We start from the raw sequence: 20,762 nt of genomic DNA, 5'->3' as shown, positions 1-20,762 counted from the left end.
GCTTTTTCATGCTTAATACACATGCACTTATTGAGTGATACATTTGAGTTGATGTTTTACATCAAACCAAACATTGCAATGTCAACCACATACAAAAAAAATATAGGCAATTGTGTCCTGCCATTTCATTTTATGCACTGCAATCTAGCACAACCTGTTATTTACAAAAACACTGTCACTTTCTCAGTGGTTCAATTTGGATGCTTTACATTTTAATCTGATCAAATCAAAATTCAAAGTAATTGCACTGAATCATTGACCTGCCCAAACACATCTTTCCTGTATTGAATCACTAGATTCATAGTAATATATAATGAGTCTAAGAAGGAGAGATTGACGTTCCACCAGCCACACTCAACAGGCAGCTTCAGACATTTGTGTGAGAAGCTTTGCACACAAATCAGCTGCATTTTCTGCAGTTTCCACAGGCTGCACTTACTTATTTAGGCTTAGTTCAGTTATGTCTTGTACATCTGGAGCTGACGCTGTTCCCTGGAGTGACGGGTGCATCGTGTGTCAACATGTCCAAGTTGCACAGACAAAGAAGGGTGTCAAGTCAACCACCAGTTGTTGTTTTTGTTTTTGCGCAACAAATCGGGCCTGTTGTCTCTGCTCTGTGAAGGCAATTGTTCAGGCCGCACATCGCCTGTCTGTTCAGTACAAACAAACGCTATCCCATGCCATCTCTCATCTCACCCCTTTTCACTTGAGCCTTCATCACTATCAGTACGATTTTGCTCTTAATGCGTGTGAGTACTCATGTGTGTGAAATTAATTTTGACAGTGTTGGCTGTGTTGAAAGTCTCAGTGGGTAAATCCAGTGGTCATTCAGTTGTGGAGTATTATGCTGGTGGAGGAGCAGGAAAGCCACAATGCAATGCAGCTCATTGTATTTGGTGTGGAGAAACTTCTCAAAGCTATTTATTTTCAAAGTCATTTTTTTTTTTACAATTCTAATAATTCAGGCATTTAAAGCCCAAATATTAAGGAAAGTCATGGAAGGATGGGTACATTAGATTTACATTACTGGAGTAATTTAATTTCAATCTCAACATCCAGTGGAGTTGTTCTTGCAGAATGCCCTGGTGCTGCCCCAGTGCTTCTCTCTCTCTCTGTATCTCTCTCTCTCTCTCTCTCTCTGTCTCTCTCTCTCTTTCTTATCTGTGTTAATATCCTTTGTTGCTGTGTAAAGCACTTTGTGACAAACCTGTCTTGTTAAAATTGTGAAATAAATATGACTTGACTTCACTGAAAATAGATATCTTTTTAGTCAAGATTACTCATTACATCTTTTGTTTTTCTTTTTTCCTTTTGTGGTTTCAATTTTCTGAGGATCACAAAGACGACTAATGTGTCTCTATGGCATCAATCAATGTTGATCCTAATGAAAAACAATCAAAAACTGCATAGCTTGCTAGACCACAATATTAACCTTCTATTAACTTCCATGAATCTTTTTACTTTGTCTCTGTCATGTTCATATCACATCACACCATACACATCAAGTGTAATGACGCAGTTTCCATTCCCTGCCTACTTTTTCCAGGTGAGAGCATCACATAGAGATGATGTCTCACGCATGATTTTTCTGCTGGTTAGCCAGTGAAATTACATCAGGAAAAATGAAAGGAAGAAGACAATGACAGGAAGCTATTTCAGACAGAAAACATCAGCATCAGCAGAGAGAAGGCAAAGCGTGTGGCAAAGCTGTCTATTACAATGCTCTGTGAGAAGCTGATAAATCCCAGCAGGATTCAAGTCAATCTGTAAATCATTCTCCCTCAAAATACTCATAATACGCCCTGAAAGCAAATCATTGATAATGACTTTACAGTGAATTGCAGCCATAAAGCTTCCCTGCTGACACTACAACACAATTTACACTGATGTGCAGCATGAAAACAGATTTTAAAAACTAATGCAGTGAGAGAATGGTGTAAACTAAGGCCATCGTTAGGTTTGAAAAATATTGCAAACTCTGTTCCTTTCAGATGTATCAAAGAGTATAAAAACTCTGGTTTACTATAACAGAGCTATACATGACCAGAGAAACACAACAGAAATCAAACAGTAGATCAGATAGCATCTGATCAAACATATTCCTAGACTCATCAACATCTTCAAGAAAATGAACATAAAAGAAACAGAGAAATGAAAATATCTGCTCTTTCTCTCATGTTAATATTCAAGATTTTTTTCTCAAAAGAGGAAATAATCCTTTTTATTACAGCTTCTACTGACTGCTGACTGCAATGCAATCACTACTTATTTGTGCAAGAAACGCAATGGCTGACTGTATTTCACATACAGTTGAAACTAAGTCTATAAGACATGATTGTGATATCTACAATATTCTTCTGCTTTTGTTTGGCAATTTGGATAATGTTTCTCGTTTGGCTTTGAAAATGTGCACAATTTTTGATTTCCTTTATGGTTGACTGGCAAATAATAAAAAAAAATTGAGAGGCAAGATAATGAAACCTGATGGCAAATCAGCTCATACAGTCTACATGTAGTTACTGTATTTATGGAGTGATGCGGTTATCCCAATTTATTTGTCAGCAAAACAGGGACAATCCTATACAGACTAGGCTGTAAATATTTTATGTTACATGTGTTAAAAAAATACAATTATTGCTACCACTGAAGAAAAACAAGGTTGAAGCTATAGCAGCACCTTTGAGACCCTTAATGTTACTTTTAAATGTGGGCACCAAGACAGTGTCCATAATTCTTGGTAAAGTGTTTTTATTTTGTTCCTCATGTGTCATTGAGAAGTATTTTTTCAGCTCCCATAACAATTCTTTACAGCGAGTTAACACGAAGACTAGAGGGTCTCAACGCATAACCAGATAAATTGGAGTGCTTATTTATTGCACAGCTGTGCTTTTGATCTTTGTGGTATGGACTGTGTTTATCTATGAATCAGTTTAGGACTAGATGTGTTAAGAAATCAGCGCAGCAGCTTCTCCTGCAGTTTGGACCGAAGCAAGTGGCAGGGTAGTCTGATATCTCTGCTGCATTTGCATATTGATCTTGAACTTCTCTCTGTGTCAGTTAGTATGCATGATAATAGGAGAATCAGAGGAAAAAAACACCGCCGATCTTTCTACATAGATGACATTTAATTAATTATACCAGAACCTGGAGAACATATTCCCACTGTAAATGTTTTTATAACCACTTTAACGATTCTTAATCATGTTATAGATTATTTTACTAACACCAAAGCAATTTTAGATTATCATTTTACAATTTGCTTTTAACCCTGAATGTTAGTGTCAGTGGTCTTCGCCATTATGTGACCATTTCGTCAGAGTGGGTCCACCTAACCTCAGCAGAGTCGAGGGCGTACCATAAAGCTGATGAGAGTGGACTCTGAGATAGTAAAATGATAATGCTGAAACAGTTTTGACCTTTGGGTTTTTGCTACGGCGGAATCTTCTGAAACGCACACGGGCATTATAGATGCAGGGGAATATTTCTCCCGATTCCCTCGATGTAGCCTCGACTTAAATGTCAGGGCTTCACAGATGTCAGAGAAGTTCCCAGACTTCTATTGACCACAGATGACCCCGCTGTATCTGATTACAAAGGCCCTCAAATCTAGAGAGGCCCCTTTTCCAGGATAGATCTGGAACAGTAAAAAGCCAAACCTCAAAATGTCAATGCTACAAAACTCAAATGATAGGGGAGCAATGGGTCTACAAAATGTGATTTCAGCTTGTATGGCAGCGCTTTGCCTAGTTCTACTGCCAGTGAAATAAATCTCAGTGGCTCGCCTCAAATACAGCTTCAGTTAGTTGTGCAAAAGCAGTTCCATGGCAATTCTTGCAAAAGCTAACGTTAATGTTTTGAAGCTCTCTAAATTACAATTCAACAAACTCTCATGCAGGTCAAAGTATGGCAATGCTATTTACCAGCTCTTTGTTTTGGATTACTGTTTACATCACTGAGTGCCTTATGGTAATGAGCTTGTACATAGCAGCAGGAGGTCTGTTACTTAGAAAGAAATATCTGCAAATCTATCTTTTTTGCCTGGGATCATAAAATGTTGAGGTTTCAGAAAAACATAAATCCATATAGAGTGCTTTACTAAGTGACCAACAATATAACAAGGATAACATCCATGCCTCTTTGTCATTGCTTCAATACTTCTATTACCGAATCAAGTTGCTGTTTAAGGGAAGTGGAGTCTCTAATTGGTCATTACAAAGTCAAATCACTGTCTCCTTCATGGTCATTTAGTAATTTAAAGCAATCTGCTGCACAGTAGCATGCTAACATGTGCAACCCCCAACTGTGAAAACCACTGGATTGATTATGGAAGTGTCTCTACATTTGCCTCTGAGTATCCCCTATAGAGTTAAGCATGTAAGAACAAAGCCTATATCTAACATTCATACAAAAGCCCCCCTGTTGGCTAAAAAAAAAGCTAATGATGCCACTGAATGTTTTCTAACCTCCTTGGGGCATTCCTCTACTTTCTCTCACGGCTTTTTAATTGCATATTGTCACATCCCTTTACTTACAATCTTTTTCTAGTTTCACAATTAGTATGCCGGAATGGTCCAAAACTAGAACATGTATATGCATAAGGGCTGCAGGATTAATCAAATTAAACTTTAAATTGTGATTTGAACATGTGCAATATCTAAACTGGTTACACAGATACACATCTTTCGGAGAAAGTGTGTGAAATACAGGAGATGTTGAGCTTTTGACCAATTGGAAGCCTCCCTGCCAAGTTGTGAACCAATCAGAAGCCAATTATCAAGGGTGTAAAACAGGTGGAGAGAGACGAATGTATGCCGACTGAGAGGAGAGGAGAAGAAAGAAGAAAATGTTGGTGTAACCTTTCCTTATCTCTTGGTTTATTGTATGTTTTGCTTTCTATGTGTTTATTGTATTTGTCCCCGGGTCGGGTACTTTTGACGGAAATGTGCAGGACGGCAAAAAGGACAAAACAGAAGAGGAATGCCTCTATCTACGTGTTTAGAGCATGGGAGTATTATATTACATTACATTATATTACATTATATGTGAACAAAAGACAAGTCCAGATGCTGTCCAGTCCCACAGCACATGTGCAACATCAACTGTTTCTGTAATTGAAGTTACTACAGTCCTGAAATAATCAGGATATCCACATCATTCACTCGATGTATTGTAAAAAAAGAATAGATCCACTTTACTCTACAGCTACGCTCCGGTAGGTTCGCTGTCTTTCATTATCATAGTAGCCTGCTAGCCAAAATGGTTCGTTAGCATCCCCAAACATAATACATTCCACACCAATTACACAAACAAATGCTTTGCTAGCTCAATCTAGTTGTAATGAGAATCTTCACCAGCAAAAATATTTTTTGTCACACATAGATTAGCCACCACAGTTACAAACACACATTGTGATACGAACACTGGTCGAGCGAGCATCACCTAATACATGGTGAGAGACATTTTGTTAAAATTGCACAAAGGTTTGTCCAAAATGTTTGCACAAAAAACTGCTTCACTAGCTCAATCTAGCTGTAACTAAATTATTTTTCGGCACACAGATTGGCCACTGCAGTTGCAAAACAAGACTGTACACTAGGCAAACAAGCATCTGTGTTATGTTTACTTTTTGACCTTTTGGTAAGGTTCGCTGGGTCAAATTGAACCAGGACATTATTGGGATTTTTTGGAAAATACTTAACATATGTTGTCTCAATTCCAAACAATATAGATAACATATGGGGTTAATGTTTGCCATTTACCTCTGCTAAATCACATTTAGCAATGAAAGTGGCATTCGTATTTCCCACGGCGCAGCCGAGGGCATCGCAAGCCAAATTCAGGTCAGTCAGTCAGCCAGTCAGATAACACTTAGTGAGATGATGCACTTTGTCAGATGGCCTCTAGAGGCCATTTTTGATTGTGAGATTCAGTGTTTCCCATCCAGAGGCACAAAATCAAAAGTGGCTCACTGTATATATAAATGTATCTAAATCGCTCTCTAATGCGCCTGATGACATCATGGGCTCATGACATCATGTCTGTAATTTGGAGATGTACAGACAGCAGACCAGCAGCACTGAACTCAATCCACAGTCTCCTGATTTGAAAACAAAAGTGAAACTTAACATTCCCCAGTCAGTAACAGGGATTTACAGACAGTAACTCGTCTTCGCTGCCCTACAAACTTTAGTGGTAGGTGACGTCATCTTGTGGTATTTAAGTAACGTTAGTGGAATTAGGTAATTTAACCATTTAACCGTGTCGCAGTGCTTAAGTGTAGAGAATTGAACACATTCGCATGTGTACTCAATGAAAATGTGTTCTTTCACATGTTCTTCACAGAAAATAAGCCAAGGCCATGGAGTTTTAGGTTAAAAAAAAAAGAATCACTGCTGTTTGACTGGCTGATAGACTGACTGACCTGATGAACACATATTGCGCTGTGAGAAAAATAACTTGCCTCCTTACACTTACTTAGTTTATTGCAGTTCCATTATTCAGTTTACCATTTTCAGTCACCTCTTTTGTTTACATATGTATACGAACCTGTCAAAACGGCTTATTTGTTAAAGCCTTATGGGCCTACCTGTTGTTCTATAGTGGAAACAGTGGAAACACCACATAATTTCTGTTTGACTGTAAGCTGTGAGATTTTGCATCACTGCTTTTGAGTCAGTAATGACATGCAAATCCATGTCATTATATCAATGTTCAGTTCTTTGTTTGAAACACTTGACACTCTGTTACTGAAGAGCGGTAGAAGCTTGCCGAATTTAGCTCAAATTCATCCCAAATTAATTGGGAACATCTGGCTGAAAGTCAGTTTTCTCACCACTGCAGTGAGCAAAAGTTGGTGAACATCTCATGATTTATGTAACTTCATATAAATAGTCCTCCTGAAGCTCACAATCCAAAACAAAGCATTTACTCTGTACCTAGTGTGGCATTACACTGTAAGCAGTAACATGAAAATGTGTGTCGTATTATGACCTGTCTTATCATTTAATCATTTAAGTGCTATAATTATAATTATGTTCATGAAGCAATATGTTTAATGAAAATTAACCATTTATGAGTGCATTGTACATTTTTATAAATGTCCTTAAATGCAACAGCAGAGGAATATAGGGAAGGTGGCAGATGAGAGAGGATGATGTGACAAATGTCATAGGCCAGATTTAAACCCATAACATTATGGGGAATGTAAGCTGCACCATATGCCGGTGGACAAAATACAGTGAAACTCATAGTCACACACAATAACACTGCATAGTCACATACAGTCCTCCCTGTATTGAGAACCTAGTTAGTGAATCTGAGCGTGAAAATTGTCTCGAGTAACATCTATTATGGCTTTCTGCAGCCGGCTCTCTCTTCATTTACAGTTGGAATGAGTAAAGGACTTTTAATGTATCTGTGATTGGCTAAGGTCAACGAGGTAGCTAGTGCTGCAGGATTTAATTTAATTTAACACCCTATTGGTTAGGAGAACTTTTATTTTGACATCCTTGTTCGTCCCTTTATTTCCAAGTCACTTCACTGACAGACAAACCATTCCACCTAGGTGGAACAAATAACATTTAAGGAAAAATCCACCCTAAAACACTTTAACACAGTTTAAAAACAGTTATTGGGAGATGTTCCTTGCATTTCTGGGTCCATTTTGTTGTTTGGTGGTGTATTTTTCTTATTCCACAGAATACTTGCCAAACATAGACAACATGCACATCGAGATATTTCCAGTGCAGCTATATGGAATTTGATAGCAGAACATTTTTCAGCTATTTAAAACAGCGGTAAACTTCAAGTTTTGCTGTCAGCCCCACAGAATAAAAAAAGCGAGGGCTTCTTTCTATACTATTTTGCACCGACTTTCAACAATCATACAGGAAGAAATCCATCATAGAAGAGGCAGAGAGACCAATTTCTCCACTGACAGTAGCCTCAATAGACCAGAATGCAATGCAGCCACAGGACATTTTGAGTAAGGGCCGCGATCACAGACACACCACAATGTTCACAAGTTGGTTAGCTGGCTATGCCCACCTATGATTGAAAGCAGCAAGTTCACGCCCCTTCTCCGGGGGGTTGTCAAAAGGCATTCTGGGAAATGTAAGAAATCTCTAACTGAAGTAGAAGTAGACGAGGCAGGTTGAGGGAAACTGGGTTCACCAAAAAAATGAATTACAACACTTCATCACAAAATAACTCCTGGAATGCACTGAATCATCACAAATTGATGCAAGCCAATAGTGTGAGAGGATCCAATGGTGGATTTGTCCTGAGGGTTACATGAATTCCTCATGAAAACATAGATTGGGGATTAATAAGGATTAATGCAGCAGTTTGTAATGTAGTGTAATGTAAACCAGCCCTAAGTCATACTCACCTCTTGCTGTAAATCCTTGATGATTTTATTTTTTTTCTCCATCTCCGTCTTAAGAAATTTAATCTAAAGACAGAAAGACAAAATAAATGATAATCACACTGAAAATGCACCCTCACAGTCAGCTTTTCAGATTCATTAGACTATTGAGGGTTATATATAAATGTGATTATGCCAATGTAGCTAACTAGCAACAGTAACTACTGGTAACAATGTCAGCATTTGATTCATAGTCTTCAAAGTAACCAAAATGGCCAATGTCGGTAGGTATCTACATGTCAACATATTAAATATCATACACTTGAAGGTCCTACCATAAATACATGTTGTGTCTTATAAACAGACAGAAGCTCAAAGTATCGCCTTAATATAATAAAGTTTGATTCCACATTTTCACTTTTCAGCTGGCTTCTCCTCAAGGGTTGAACGATTTTTAACACAGATAAAAACCAATGTCAAATATTACGATTCTCTGCTGTCTAACAAAGTTTGGCACAATAAGTTTCCAGAAAATGTTCCATCCATGACATCTTGGATTGCAGCACATATGATGCGCTGAGGCGTTTATTCCTGCAGTGAGCGACTGCCTATTTTCCACTGTGTGCCTGATTTAATAGCCCATATGCTTATCGTGTCAGAGTGATATCTTTGTTTATCACAATCCTTTTATCATGAGCTCAGCATGTCTTGGTAGTGCAGCCCTCCCTCGTGGCTTGTGTTTAGCAGCCAGTCAGGGGCTCAAATACCAACTGCAGATGGCAAACTGCTGCCATGGGCTATATCTAAAAGAATGAGTTCTGTGAGGAAGAGAGATAGGTCAGGGTTTCTCCTCTCTTTCTGTTTTTCATTCTGAAAAGACAGTTTCAAAGCGTGGGCTGTCCTTGAGAGAGGTCATCAAGATAGTCCCGAGGACAAAGAGGAAAAGATTCATGGTGCTGGTGACCTCATACCAGGTATACACCCGGGGGACTGTAAACCAGACCTCACCAGTTGACTCACATCCCCAAGCAGGGCATGATAACATCAAAGTTCATGTTTGAGCCTTTCAGTCACTGCCATTGCCCCCGGGAATGCTAAAAAAAAAACCATCCTGCATGGTGTAATGTTCAGATTTTGAGTTAAGAGTGTAAAAAGGGAGGAGGAAAATGAAACTAGCGTCTATACATTAGCAATAAGTGTAAATGTTGCGTACTGCATGCAACTATCCTATTTATTATTCTCATGTAGTTCTGAGTTACAAAGAGGGCGATCCATGCTCCATATAAATTGTGAAATGTAAAGAAAGAGGAAAGTGAGCAGGGAAATGTGAAACAGCATGAGCTCTGGTTGAGGTATCTCTGCATAATCTGGTTCTGTAATAACTGCCTGCCAGGCATCAATAAAATCTACCGAAAATATAATGCTAAAGGAAACATAGTCATAGGGGCAACGATAGCATGCGTCATAAATCATATCCAATCACTTTGGTCAAACCAGGTGCATTACATTATATATATGTATATGTATGTTAAATCAAATCAAATCAAACAACATTAAATCATCTGAAATCAACAATTACAACTACCCCATATTATTATTTATGCTAAATTAAGATAATTTTGCCCAAAATCTGTAACACACACAGCTACCTCTATGACTTCTAGTAATTCAGCATTAAGCAAAAAAAAAAAAAAAAAAGATTCTAAACCTGAAGTTCCTACTTCTATTGTCTGTCTGTGTGTCGCATGCTGCAGAAGATGTTCCTTTTAAACCTGCATCTCAATGGGGGTGATAAATACCATTTATAAGAACATAAATGTCAAACCAAACCATAAGACCCTGCGACAGGGATTTGTCACTGTTCTTAGGAAAATGGCAAGAATGTCACTTGGAATGTTCCTGTACTGTTGTTTCTCTCGCATCGCGGTGATGATTTGAATGTTGATCTTAATGTCACAGTGGGCATTAAGCCTCCAGACTGTGCGTAAGAGGCCGGAGTTTTTTATTAGCATATATTGAACATCTCAAAAGCATTCCACGGCTGGCTGTCTGAGCAGCTAATTAGGCATCCTGCTGATTTGTTGATAAGGAGTTTGGTGGGGGAACAAGAGGCCATCTCTCAGCGTTGTCTGGGGACACAAACGTGGCGCAGCAGAGTGAGACACGGGAACACAACCTCTGCTGGAACACAACACGAGTGAGAGTCTGTTTACACCGGAAAACTGAGGCTGAGGCTCAAATACAATGATTACGGCAGGGTAAGAGGCTAGTGGAGTTCACTTTATAATGGAAGCATAGAGATATAAAAGTTTGTCCTCCAAACATTTACCAATTTTTAGCAATGGTACATTTTCTACTGTAATGTTCTTAGAAAGCAATCTTATTTTTTAGGCTAATGGAACTCTGCTCTTTTTACTTTAATTTGTGATTTATTTTGCTATTGGAGTTGCCAGATAGTGTTTGTAAAAACATCCGTGTGGATGGAATTTAATTAGAGTTAGAGTGACAGTCTATTGGGTAGGAAAAAAACAATGTTTGGTGCTGGGAGGATGAGTTACAATGAGCTGCATACAGAGTTGGGCAAAATGTATTGTACTAGTCTTCAGTTCTGGGAAAAAAACAACACATTTTCATATGACTGCAAAACAGAAAGGTGGCCTTTACATTCAAAGTATTTCTGAGTACAAGTTTAATCAATGCTTGTTCTGAAAATATCCGGTCACAACGCCTTTAGCAACACCTCCAGCCTAATATTAGGGGTTATAGTAGATTAATTATTTCTATGGGGCTTTATCTTATAAAGCACACTTCCATCTCATGGGTGCTCTATTTTTTTTTGGTGGGGGGGAGTGACACAAAGCTCTCTCTAGCCATATCTGAGAGTTTTAATTAAGTGGCGAGGCGAGGAGCCTGGAGTTTTGGCTGCTGGGTAATGAGCACGGATCACTGAGGGCCCTGTGTGACAGGTGACGGGGCTGGTTAGCGCAGACCGGATGTTGATGGTCAGGTCAGCTCTGTCTCACCGTGGCCTGCTGCTTCTCCGCTCTCTCATTTGCCTCATCCAGCTGCTTCTGCAAGGCTGCCTGGAGGGACTTCATCTCTTCTCTGTCAAGTGAGAAGGAAGTGAGAAACACTCTGTTAGCACATCCTCCTCCACCGCTCCACACTCTGAGGCCACACTGCACTGCCACTGAATGAAATCACATGAGTTTCTTTTCTTTAATATATAGCACCATGTTTGGACTGTGAACTGATTTGTATAATATAATTTTAGCAAGTTTTTTTTTTGTTCAAGTATCGCCATCCATTATGCAGGCTTAAATCAGGGTCAGTGTTCACAAATGTTTTGACACTTACAGTTGCATATGACTGTATTCAAATGTGTTGATTTATTCATACAACATTTGTATGAATAAATTCAAAAATGTGAATGAGTAAGAAAGATTTGATTAAGTATATATAAGTTTTACAAGTGTAAGAAAAGATTTATAGTTGTGCTTAAAACAGATTTTAACAAGAGATACAATTTGTGAATATGTGAGAGCAGGTCTGTAGCTGCTCAGATGCTCAGATTAACATTTTATTTGACTATCCAATCAGGGAGCGAGTAAGGAAATCTATTCTAGAATGTTTCTACCTGATCTGGCTGCCATTTTCTGTCGGCAGATTTTTTGAGTTAATCATTTTAAATCATTTTCAGTTTTTTTTTTTTTTTTACACATTCACACATTTTAATTTATTCATGCATTTTTTTTTCACACATTCTTATATGGCGATATCTAGCTGTGCGTCTCAAAACACAAGCTCAAACACAATGTGACCTTGATTAATCTCATACGTTTCCTTCAGCGCAGCCAGTTAACCTCAAATGAATGCACAGCAAACTATACATAAATGCGACACACACACCCACACACACACACACACACACACACACACAGAAAAAAGTGAATAGGTGTAATTGGATGTGCTTTTTATATGCATTTGGGTAAGTGGTGGTAGAAATACAGACAGGAAATTTGAATATCCTGGTTATTTTTTTGTTAGCAAGCCAGCGTTAGATGAAATGCAAAACTAAACATACATGAGATATTTATGAAAAAAAAAAAAAAAATCTTAAAGAGCAGCCAAAAATCAGTGGGCTGAAAATGTGCATGCTGTACTAGATCCTGTAAGCCAATAAGGAGATTGTATCTTGAAGACATACTGTATCATGCAGTATGTACTATAATGTATTATGGAGATATACACGCATACGCTTTTGGAACACAGCATCTCTCCACACTGACTTTATTTATGCTGTGTGAAGACTAGAGCTGCATTCATAATGCTTTAAACATAAATGGTAATGTATGCATCAAAATGCAAAGGGTATTTCACTATTGCTTGATGCTCCTGTGCACAGATAACGGCAACGCAAACTGAATTATGAATCAAGTGGCCAAGTGATGTGGGTGAGTGGTTGCAAAAACCCTTGTGGAAATCTCATACCACAGCAGCCCTTTTAAATTAACGGTAACAATTTATTTACTGTTTCCTATAGCGTATCTCTGAGTTTACAGTTGAAGAGTACATGACTTGGTCACGCTCGGCCATAGGAGCAGTCAGGGGGCAGTATCTTCAAGTCAATACTGCGACACTCTCTGTTTGTGTGGGAAGGATCTCACTTTTCTGCGGTCATGTACTGCAATATTTTACATGCCAGTGGTCTTGTCTCTTGGCATAAGCTCAGCCGACCAAACATTTTTCTTCTCAGCGACCAGCCAACCACCACTGCGCTGGCATTTCATTTGTATTCTCATCTCCTGCATCCGAAGACTTGGAAACATTTTGTTCAAACAAGATCAAAACTGCCCAAACTGACAAAAATGGGGCACAGCAGATGTGAGATTGACATACCATAAAGGCACAGAGTAGCAAGAATATGACAAGTCAGTGTGTTGGGTTATAGGGTTTTGCAAATCACAGATGGTTAGAAATCTAACGAGAAGTCTAATTAAAAGTCTTATTATTTTGTAATCTCAAAATTCATTTCTACTTCTACGGCTGGTCCGTCAATAAATATCTTTTATGTTGCATTACACTTTGTAGCAAAATTATTTTCAGAAAGCAATCAAGTCACGGTTAAGAGTTGTCAGAAACAAATGATTCGCAATGAATCACCTGTCTGCACCATGATGGAGTCAGCTGGTAATCTCACTTGGCAGACATGGAACTCAAAAGGTGGATTAATAACACAAAAAAAAAAACTGCAGCTCTCGAACGCTAGGTAGGCAACATTCAGCCAGGGCTCTGCTTTATGGTTTTTAGTTCGATGACATGCGAGAGCTGTCATGGACTGGTGATGGGCTATTGATCGGCTATCAAGATACTGCACACAGGAGACTGGACTTCAATCAAGCTGACATTTCAGGGAGCATGAAGGCCACAAATGACCCCTCATCATTAACAGACTCATTACACACAACATTAATCGGACAATCCTAACTGCTGGAGCAGTTTAGGTAAACAATTTCCAGCTTGCTCTGGGAAAAAGGTGCAGCATTGAATCACAGATGCATGCAGTGGGCCTTTTTCAACATAAAGGAGACAGACATATTGTCCTGTAGTGTACAAGTAGGTTTTTCATTTTGTTTGCATGTTGCCTCATATGCATCTGTGGCTGTTTGAGTGGGTTAGCATAGCAGACAAGCAAACACTTGTACAATAACCAGCATTAATAAATGATGAATTAACCATTATTTAAGATATAGGTATTAATTAGAACTTAATGGTCAAGTAACAATTAATTGAGGATTAGGTAACTTTTAGGTTTACTAAACAATAGTAAATAGTGTAGTATACATTATTTAATCATAAATTAACGATTTAACCATTTATTAGTGGTGGTTCTTATAAAGTTTTAACACAAATTACTACCATTTTTTTATTACATTAGTATGTAGAAATAGTATTGTTAATATTCCATGTGTAAGTTATTCGGTCTCTGTGATCAGTTACTATGGAGACGGTGCGATGCTTAACTTTACCTCTGCTTGTGGCTGAGCTCCAGAATCCTCTGGACATCCTTCTTGGCCACTGAGTCATCATTTTTCAGCGACTAAAAGAGAGTAGGAGAGACTTTTTGTTCCAGGAAAAATACGAATTTGCATATTACATGATAACTCACTGACTCACTCCAAAATGAGAAGTTGTTTCAAAGCACTCATGAGAGAGAGGGAAAGGCAAATATATACAGTTCCCTTGACCCATATAGTAAACGTGTTTCTGGCTATTTGAAATGGACCCAGGCTTTTAAGGTTGGAAGTTTTCTTGAAGGAATCAAAGAGTCAAAACTTTTTTGTATTAAAAATATGATTTCTCATTTTCAGAAATGCTTTAAATTGATTTAAATAGCTACAGCTCTGTGAGATTACAGTTTTGAAATACTGCAGGCAACAAATTACTAGTGGAAACAAACAAGTGAGAAACCTATACACAAAACAACATCACAAAAAACTGCAATTCAGCTTCAGGCTCACATCACTTCCTTTGTAATCTCACTCTTTTCCATCTTCATTGTGATTCATATGGGAACTAATCCACACAATGTATATAGAACATTGTAAAACAATGTTGAGGGGATCAAACATCATGAAAAGATAGGTGAGTATCATAAAATGATGAGGCAGACCTTACAAGCTGTTGATGTCTCAGGAAAATGATTCATTATATAACAAACAGGTGATGAAGGCGTTCAGAAAACCCAAACACGGCTGCAGGCAGGTGCACAGATTGGGTCCAACTGGAGCCTGAGCACCTGCCGGATGGCTAATTATGGATTAGCCAGGTCTCTGATTGCCCTCCAAGAGAGGAAGGCGTTTTTTTTATGGACTTGAATAGCAATATCCAGAAAGAAAATGTGGACTCAATGGCAAAATTAACTTCTTTTTGATTTGTACTTGAAGGTGCTACATGAAGCATTTTGTGTTTCTCACACACTTCCCACACTTCCCTAGCCTGGTTCCAGACTCCTGAATCGCGTCCCACCCACTCTTCAGATTTTGTCGAGTGATTCAGAGACTCTGGTGTTGCTCTAGTGAAGGGCTTGTTCTCGCTCGGAGAAACAGTCGAACCAATCAGCGTTTTTCTGGGCGGGACTAAAGTTTGAACCGTTCGTGCAATGGTTTTTAATTACCGCTTTGGAAGAATAATATTTGTTGAAATCATTCCTTAACATCAGTCACTAGTGACTGATGTCACACACACACACACACACACACACACACACAGAAAACGGCTAATGAGGAGGCAATCTCAGGATGAATAATGGAGTGGGAACTAAATGGCCATTCAGTCTGTTGCTTCCTGTCACAAACAGGATGTTGCTACTTGTCCCGCTCCCTGGCATCGCCTCATGTGTTTGTTTTGAAGAGCAGGAAGACGGATAAGAGCTGATAACAGCCCTTGATAACAGCCAATATGCATTCAGACAAGGTAAGCTGATGTGAAGTTGAAATTTTGCAGTTAGAATAGTGGAACTGGAATATAGTCGTGCATTACTTGCAAAGTAGAGAAGTAGAAAGTTCCTGCTTTGTTCCGCAAAGCAATGTCCCTTTGTGCCATAAAGCAATCCATTAGATTTCCTGCCAAATCTGACCCAGTGGAAGAAAATGTAAAATGTAGTGTAAAGGCAGTAAATTCTCAGCAATGGTTTCTTTTACAGTTATTATACGAATGTCTCAAAATAAATGTGGTAATGATTTACTGATCTTAAGACTTTTACATCTAGATTGGGTGAAGTAAGAGTTCACTGGAGATCTGAGAAGTGACTGTCCTACACATACTGTACATGAGCTACTTTTATTTTTGTCAAAACCAAGATAATAATAATAATCTTTATTTGTATAGCAAATTTTCAAAACAAAGTTACAAAGTGCTTTACAAAACATGATAAAAGAGTACAGCATACTCAGGAGTCCAACATTGTCATAAATAAGATAAAAATAAATAAAACATGAAGAATAGACACCAAATAAAACAAAGTTTATAATAAAAACAATAAAATAAAAGTGATGAAAATGAATGAAAACAGATAGAAATACTATAAATACTAGGCTCGGAGCTAATAGATCTAAAATGTAAGTAGGAGCAAGGCCATGTAGGGCTTTAAACGTAATCAGTAAAATCTTAAAATCACATCTATACCTAACAGGTAACCAGTGAAGAGAGGCGAGGATGGGTGTGATATGGTCTCTTTGACCATATCAATTTGGTAAAAGGAATTTGGTAAAAGTCTAGCTGCTGCATTTTGTATGAGCTGGAGACGGGAGATGGCCTTTAGGCTGAGCCCTGAATACAAGGAATTACAATAATCCAGTCGCGATGAAATTAATGCATGGATGACTTTTTCAAGGTCCGTTTAAGACAGGAGTCAAAGATTACTCCCAAATTGCGGGCGGACTGTTTAACATTGGAGGATAAGCTCCCTAGGTTCTTTTGCCAGTCACAAATCGAGTTAGGAGAGCCAAATAGAATGACCCCAGATTTGGACTTTGGAAATTAAGTCGGAGGAAGTTTTGTGACATCGCACTTGATATCCGAGAGACAAGCCATAACACATGAGAGGTTATCAGTCGCACCGCTTTTAAGCGGGACATATAGCTGGGTGTCGTCCGCATAGCAGTTGAAATTAATATTATAATTGCGGAAGATCTGCCCCAAGGGAAGCATATAAATAGAAAATAATAAAGGACCAAGAATTGAACCTTGGGGAACACCACATGAGAGGGGGGCTGGGGATGAGGAGACTTCTCCCATTACAACAGAGACGGACCTGTCAGAGAGGTAGGAGCGAAGCCAGGCAAGAGAAGTGTCTTTAATGCCAACACAGTTTTCCAGGCGTTTTATCAGGATAGCCTTTTCTAAAATTTTTGATAAAAAAGGTAAGTTCGAAATTGGTCTAAAATTGTTAAAAATGAGAGGGTCAAGTGTAGGTTTCTTCAGGAGAGGTCGAACTATTTCATGTTTAAAACTGAAGGGGAATGAGCCAGTAGACAATGAGCAGTTAGCTAATTGAAAGAATATGTGGGCCAATTGTCTGAAACACCTCCTTGAGAAACCTAGTGGGGATGATATCTAATTGACAGGTAGATTAATTTAATTTAGAGATTATCTTCTTTAAATCCAGCATAGAAATTTGTTTAAATTGAGTCATACTGGCAGAGGGTTCAGTACAGATACAGAGGTTTCTGGATTCCGGTGCAATCTGGAGCCTTATGTCATCAATTTTACTTAAGAAATGTTGGAGAAACTGCTCACATTTCTCAGTGGACGCTTCCATATGCTGACTAGGAGGAGGACTAACTACTGAGTTGATTGTTTGGAATAAGACCCTGGGGTTGTGGCAGCTGTTAACAATCAAATTTGAGAAATAGGAATATCTTACTTCCTTAACTGCATGCTAATAGGCCAGCATCAAACTTTTAAGGGTGACAAGAGATACCTTGAGTTTGTCTTTTTTCCATTTCCTCTCAGCTCTCCTACATTGCCTCTTTAAATCTCTTGTGTGGTCATTTAGCCACGGCAAGGCATTGGGTTTTGCGCTTTTCATCTTAATAGGGGCGATGTCATCAAGGATAGTTAGGCATGTTCTGTTAAAATTATTTACTAGATCATTAGCAGAGAGCCCGTGCTGATTAAAAGTATTGCTGGCAGAAGCATTTGGCAAAAACTGCTAGTTGACTTGTGATTCAAGGAGTGAGAGCAGATACGGGTAGGTGGCTTAGGAGCAGGAAGCGGGAGCAAGGTATGAAAAATCACAGCCTTATGATTAGAGACATTAAAATCTAGCAATTCAATATTGTTTAAAGAAACACCATGGGACAGCACGAGGTCAAGAGTGTGACCCTTATTATGAGTAGGACTATTAATAGACTGTACAAGATTAAAAGATTCAAAAAGGTTAATAAAGTCAGCAGTAAAACATGACAGGGAGGGGCAGCAGACGTGTATTAAAATCACCAAGGATAAGAACTCTATCATATTTGGCCATAATGAATGAAAGAAAATTCCTGAATAAAACCAGTGTTAACTTTAGGTGGTCTATAGATTAAAACACACAGTACAGGGAGCTGGCCATTTAGTAAGAAACCCAGAGACTCAAAAGAGGAGTAGCTATTAAATGAGAAAGGGGAACATTTAAAATTGTTATTGAAGATGATGGCTACCCCACCTCCACGGCCTGACAGTCTGGGTTGATTAAAACAGGAGTAGTTTGGGGGACTGGCCTCAGTTAGTGGGACACAGTATCCAGGGCTTAACCAGGACTCAGTGATAAAAAAGAAGTCAATATTGTTCGACATAATAAAATCTTGGCATATAAAAGACTTGTTTAGAGACCTCACATTAAGTAGACTTAACACAGCTGAATTTCTGGATACGGGTTCAACAGTAGGTACAGTTGAGGAGTGTGGTTGAACATATAATATTTCAGACTTAGCAGTAGTTGGAGTAGGTAGAATGGGAACTAAGTATGCTCTTTCTGCAAAATTATCAGAGCAGCTGGGTCTGTAGCTTACACAATTTGAAGTGAGAAGTCAGAATTAAAAGCAATATACTGGATAAAATTATGAACTTTGTTTAGTACCCTTCATGTTGGGGTGCAAGCCATTCGATTTATAAAGATTATGCCTGGTCCAAAAATAGTCAAAGTGACTAATAAAGCCGTGACAAGTTGCAGCGCTAAAGGATTTTAGCCATTCATGTAGACTAAAAAGACGGCTGAATCACTCAGGGCTTTTTGAATAAGTGGGAATGGGGCCAGAAAAAATGGTTTTGCCCAGGCTCTGAATTGTGATTGCTAGGGATTCTAGTTCATCGTGGAGTTTGACCGATTGTTTGTCCATGACGTCATTTGTGCCCACGTGGACAATCAGTGTGTGAGCTGAGGGATGGAGGTCTGTGAGCACTGGAGAAAGTTCGATAATGTCTGCTACTTTACTACCAGGGAGGCAGTAGGTAATAGCACCCGGGAGCTCAACAGATCTGATTATGGAGTCGCCAATAATCAAAATTTCAGGTGGCCTCTGCTCACAGCCACCGTCATAGATGTTTGTGCGTAGTATACTGTGACTTCTAGCAGCATCATGGATAAAAACTTGTGGGGGAATTACAGGGAGAGACGGCGAGCCTCCATACTCATGCAAATCCCTGCATGGATGTGTAATCAAGTTATGTGATGATAACTTTCTTGAATTTTAACCAAAACTGCTAATTACAACTCATGTGCAAATGTCTCCCAGTGATTGATGATATTAATGCTATATTTCAAAGCGAGTTCCAAATTGTTGCCAAAGTTCACAGTGAGGGGCAGAGCAGAGTAAATGCTGCAGAGCCGCTCTCCTGGGAGCCCCTGCCAGGAATACAAGCCCCATCATACAAACTTTAATTATGAGGGTGACTGACCTGCACCTAGGGAGCAACTCGTTAAAAACATAAACACTTGCTCCAGTGCATCTTTTCCAAAATCGCTGAACGGTTTTCCATGCTAATGCGATTGTTTCTTAAAAAAGGTTGATGATTTTCATTTCGATGATGTTTTCCCCCCCTAAACAACAGATTTGTTCCACGGCGCACCGTGCCAAATCTAACCGCACCTCTGCCCCGTCCAGTGTGCTGGCACCGAGCCCGGGGGGGAAGATAGATGCCAGCCGAGCTAGCCTGGAGTGGATCGACATCAAAGTCCGCCCCGGGGGAGGATGGGAGCCACACCACATGAGGATTGCCAGACAGAGGAGCTCATGGGACATTTGGCCAGGAAATCGCCACCCATCCACCCACATATATGATCTCTGTCTCTCTCTCTCTCTCTCTCTCTTTCTTTCCACCCCTTGTACACAAACATGCACACACTCACAGAAGTGTACATATCATTTGTTTGGTTATTGATTTACTGACAAATCTTGTTGCCTCAAAGTCTAGCCTAAAGACACCAAAGCCTCTGCAAAGTGAACACTATCACTCACACTGCAGCCTTGGGATGGCTATTCCATCTGAAGAAACCCTGGGAACCACGGCACCCGAGGTCTAAAGGTCCAAGAGGGAAGTATGTTTTTCAATATAATTGTTGCATGCACTAATGTGATTGAAAAATGCTGAATGATTAAAATATTTGAATACACAATTGAGTTTCTGTTCATTTCCTGTCTTTGCCAAGAGCTGTAATGAAGTTGACCTAAATTGACTGGTGGGAAGTGATGTGTAATATCTGGCTTTGAGATAATTGTGTTTTGTGAAAGGCTCGCAGAATTATAATATCTCAGATAAGGTGTATCACTTGATAAAATATCAGAGACTAGCGTTTCTTTTTCACATTACTAACACAGATACCTCCCTTTGCAACAGGGATAATAATCTT

At 39.1% G+C, this 20,762-nt stretch overlaps 1 protein-coding gene across 1 annotated transcript in view; it reads right to left on the bottom strand.

Annotated features, from left to right (window-relative positions):
• luzp2 (leucine zipper protein 2) overlaps positions 1 to 20,762 on the bottom strand; it is a 143,650-nt gene that overhangs the window by 48,294 nt on the left and 74,594 nt on the right. The window contains exons 3-5 of the mRNA XM_071519104.1: positions 14,395 to 14,465; positions 11,389 to 11,470; positions 8,390 to 8,452 (exon numbers count right to left, since the gene is read on the bottom strand). Of these exons, the coding sequence (XP_071375205.1) occupies positions 8,390 to 8,452; positions 11,389 to 11,470; positions 14,395 to 14,465 (216 nt within the window). The remainder of the gene's footprint in view (positions 1 to 8,389; positions 8,453 to 11,388; positions 11,471 to 14,394; positions 14,466 to 20,762) is intronic.

The sequence above is a fragment of the Centroberyx affinis genome, unplaced genomic scaffold (genome assembly GCF_046629955.1).
Source record: "Centroberyx affinis isolate AG114_WGS23_722 - 3 ecotype Tasmania unplaced genomic scaffold, CSIRO-AGI_Caff_v1 ptg000657l_1, whole genome shotgun sequence".
Taxonomy (NCBI): Eukaryota; Metazoa; Chordata; class Actinopteri; order Beryciformes; family Berycidae; genus Centroberyx; species Centroberyx affinis.
Note: the sequence above shows the minus strand (reverse complement) of the source record. Positions and strands in the feature narration are given on the sequence as shown.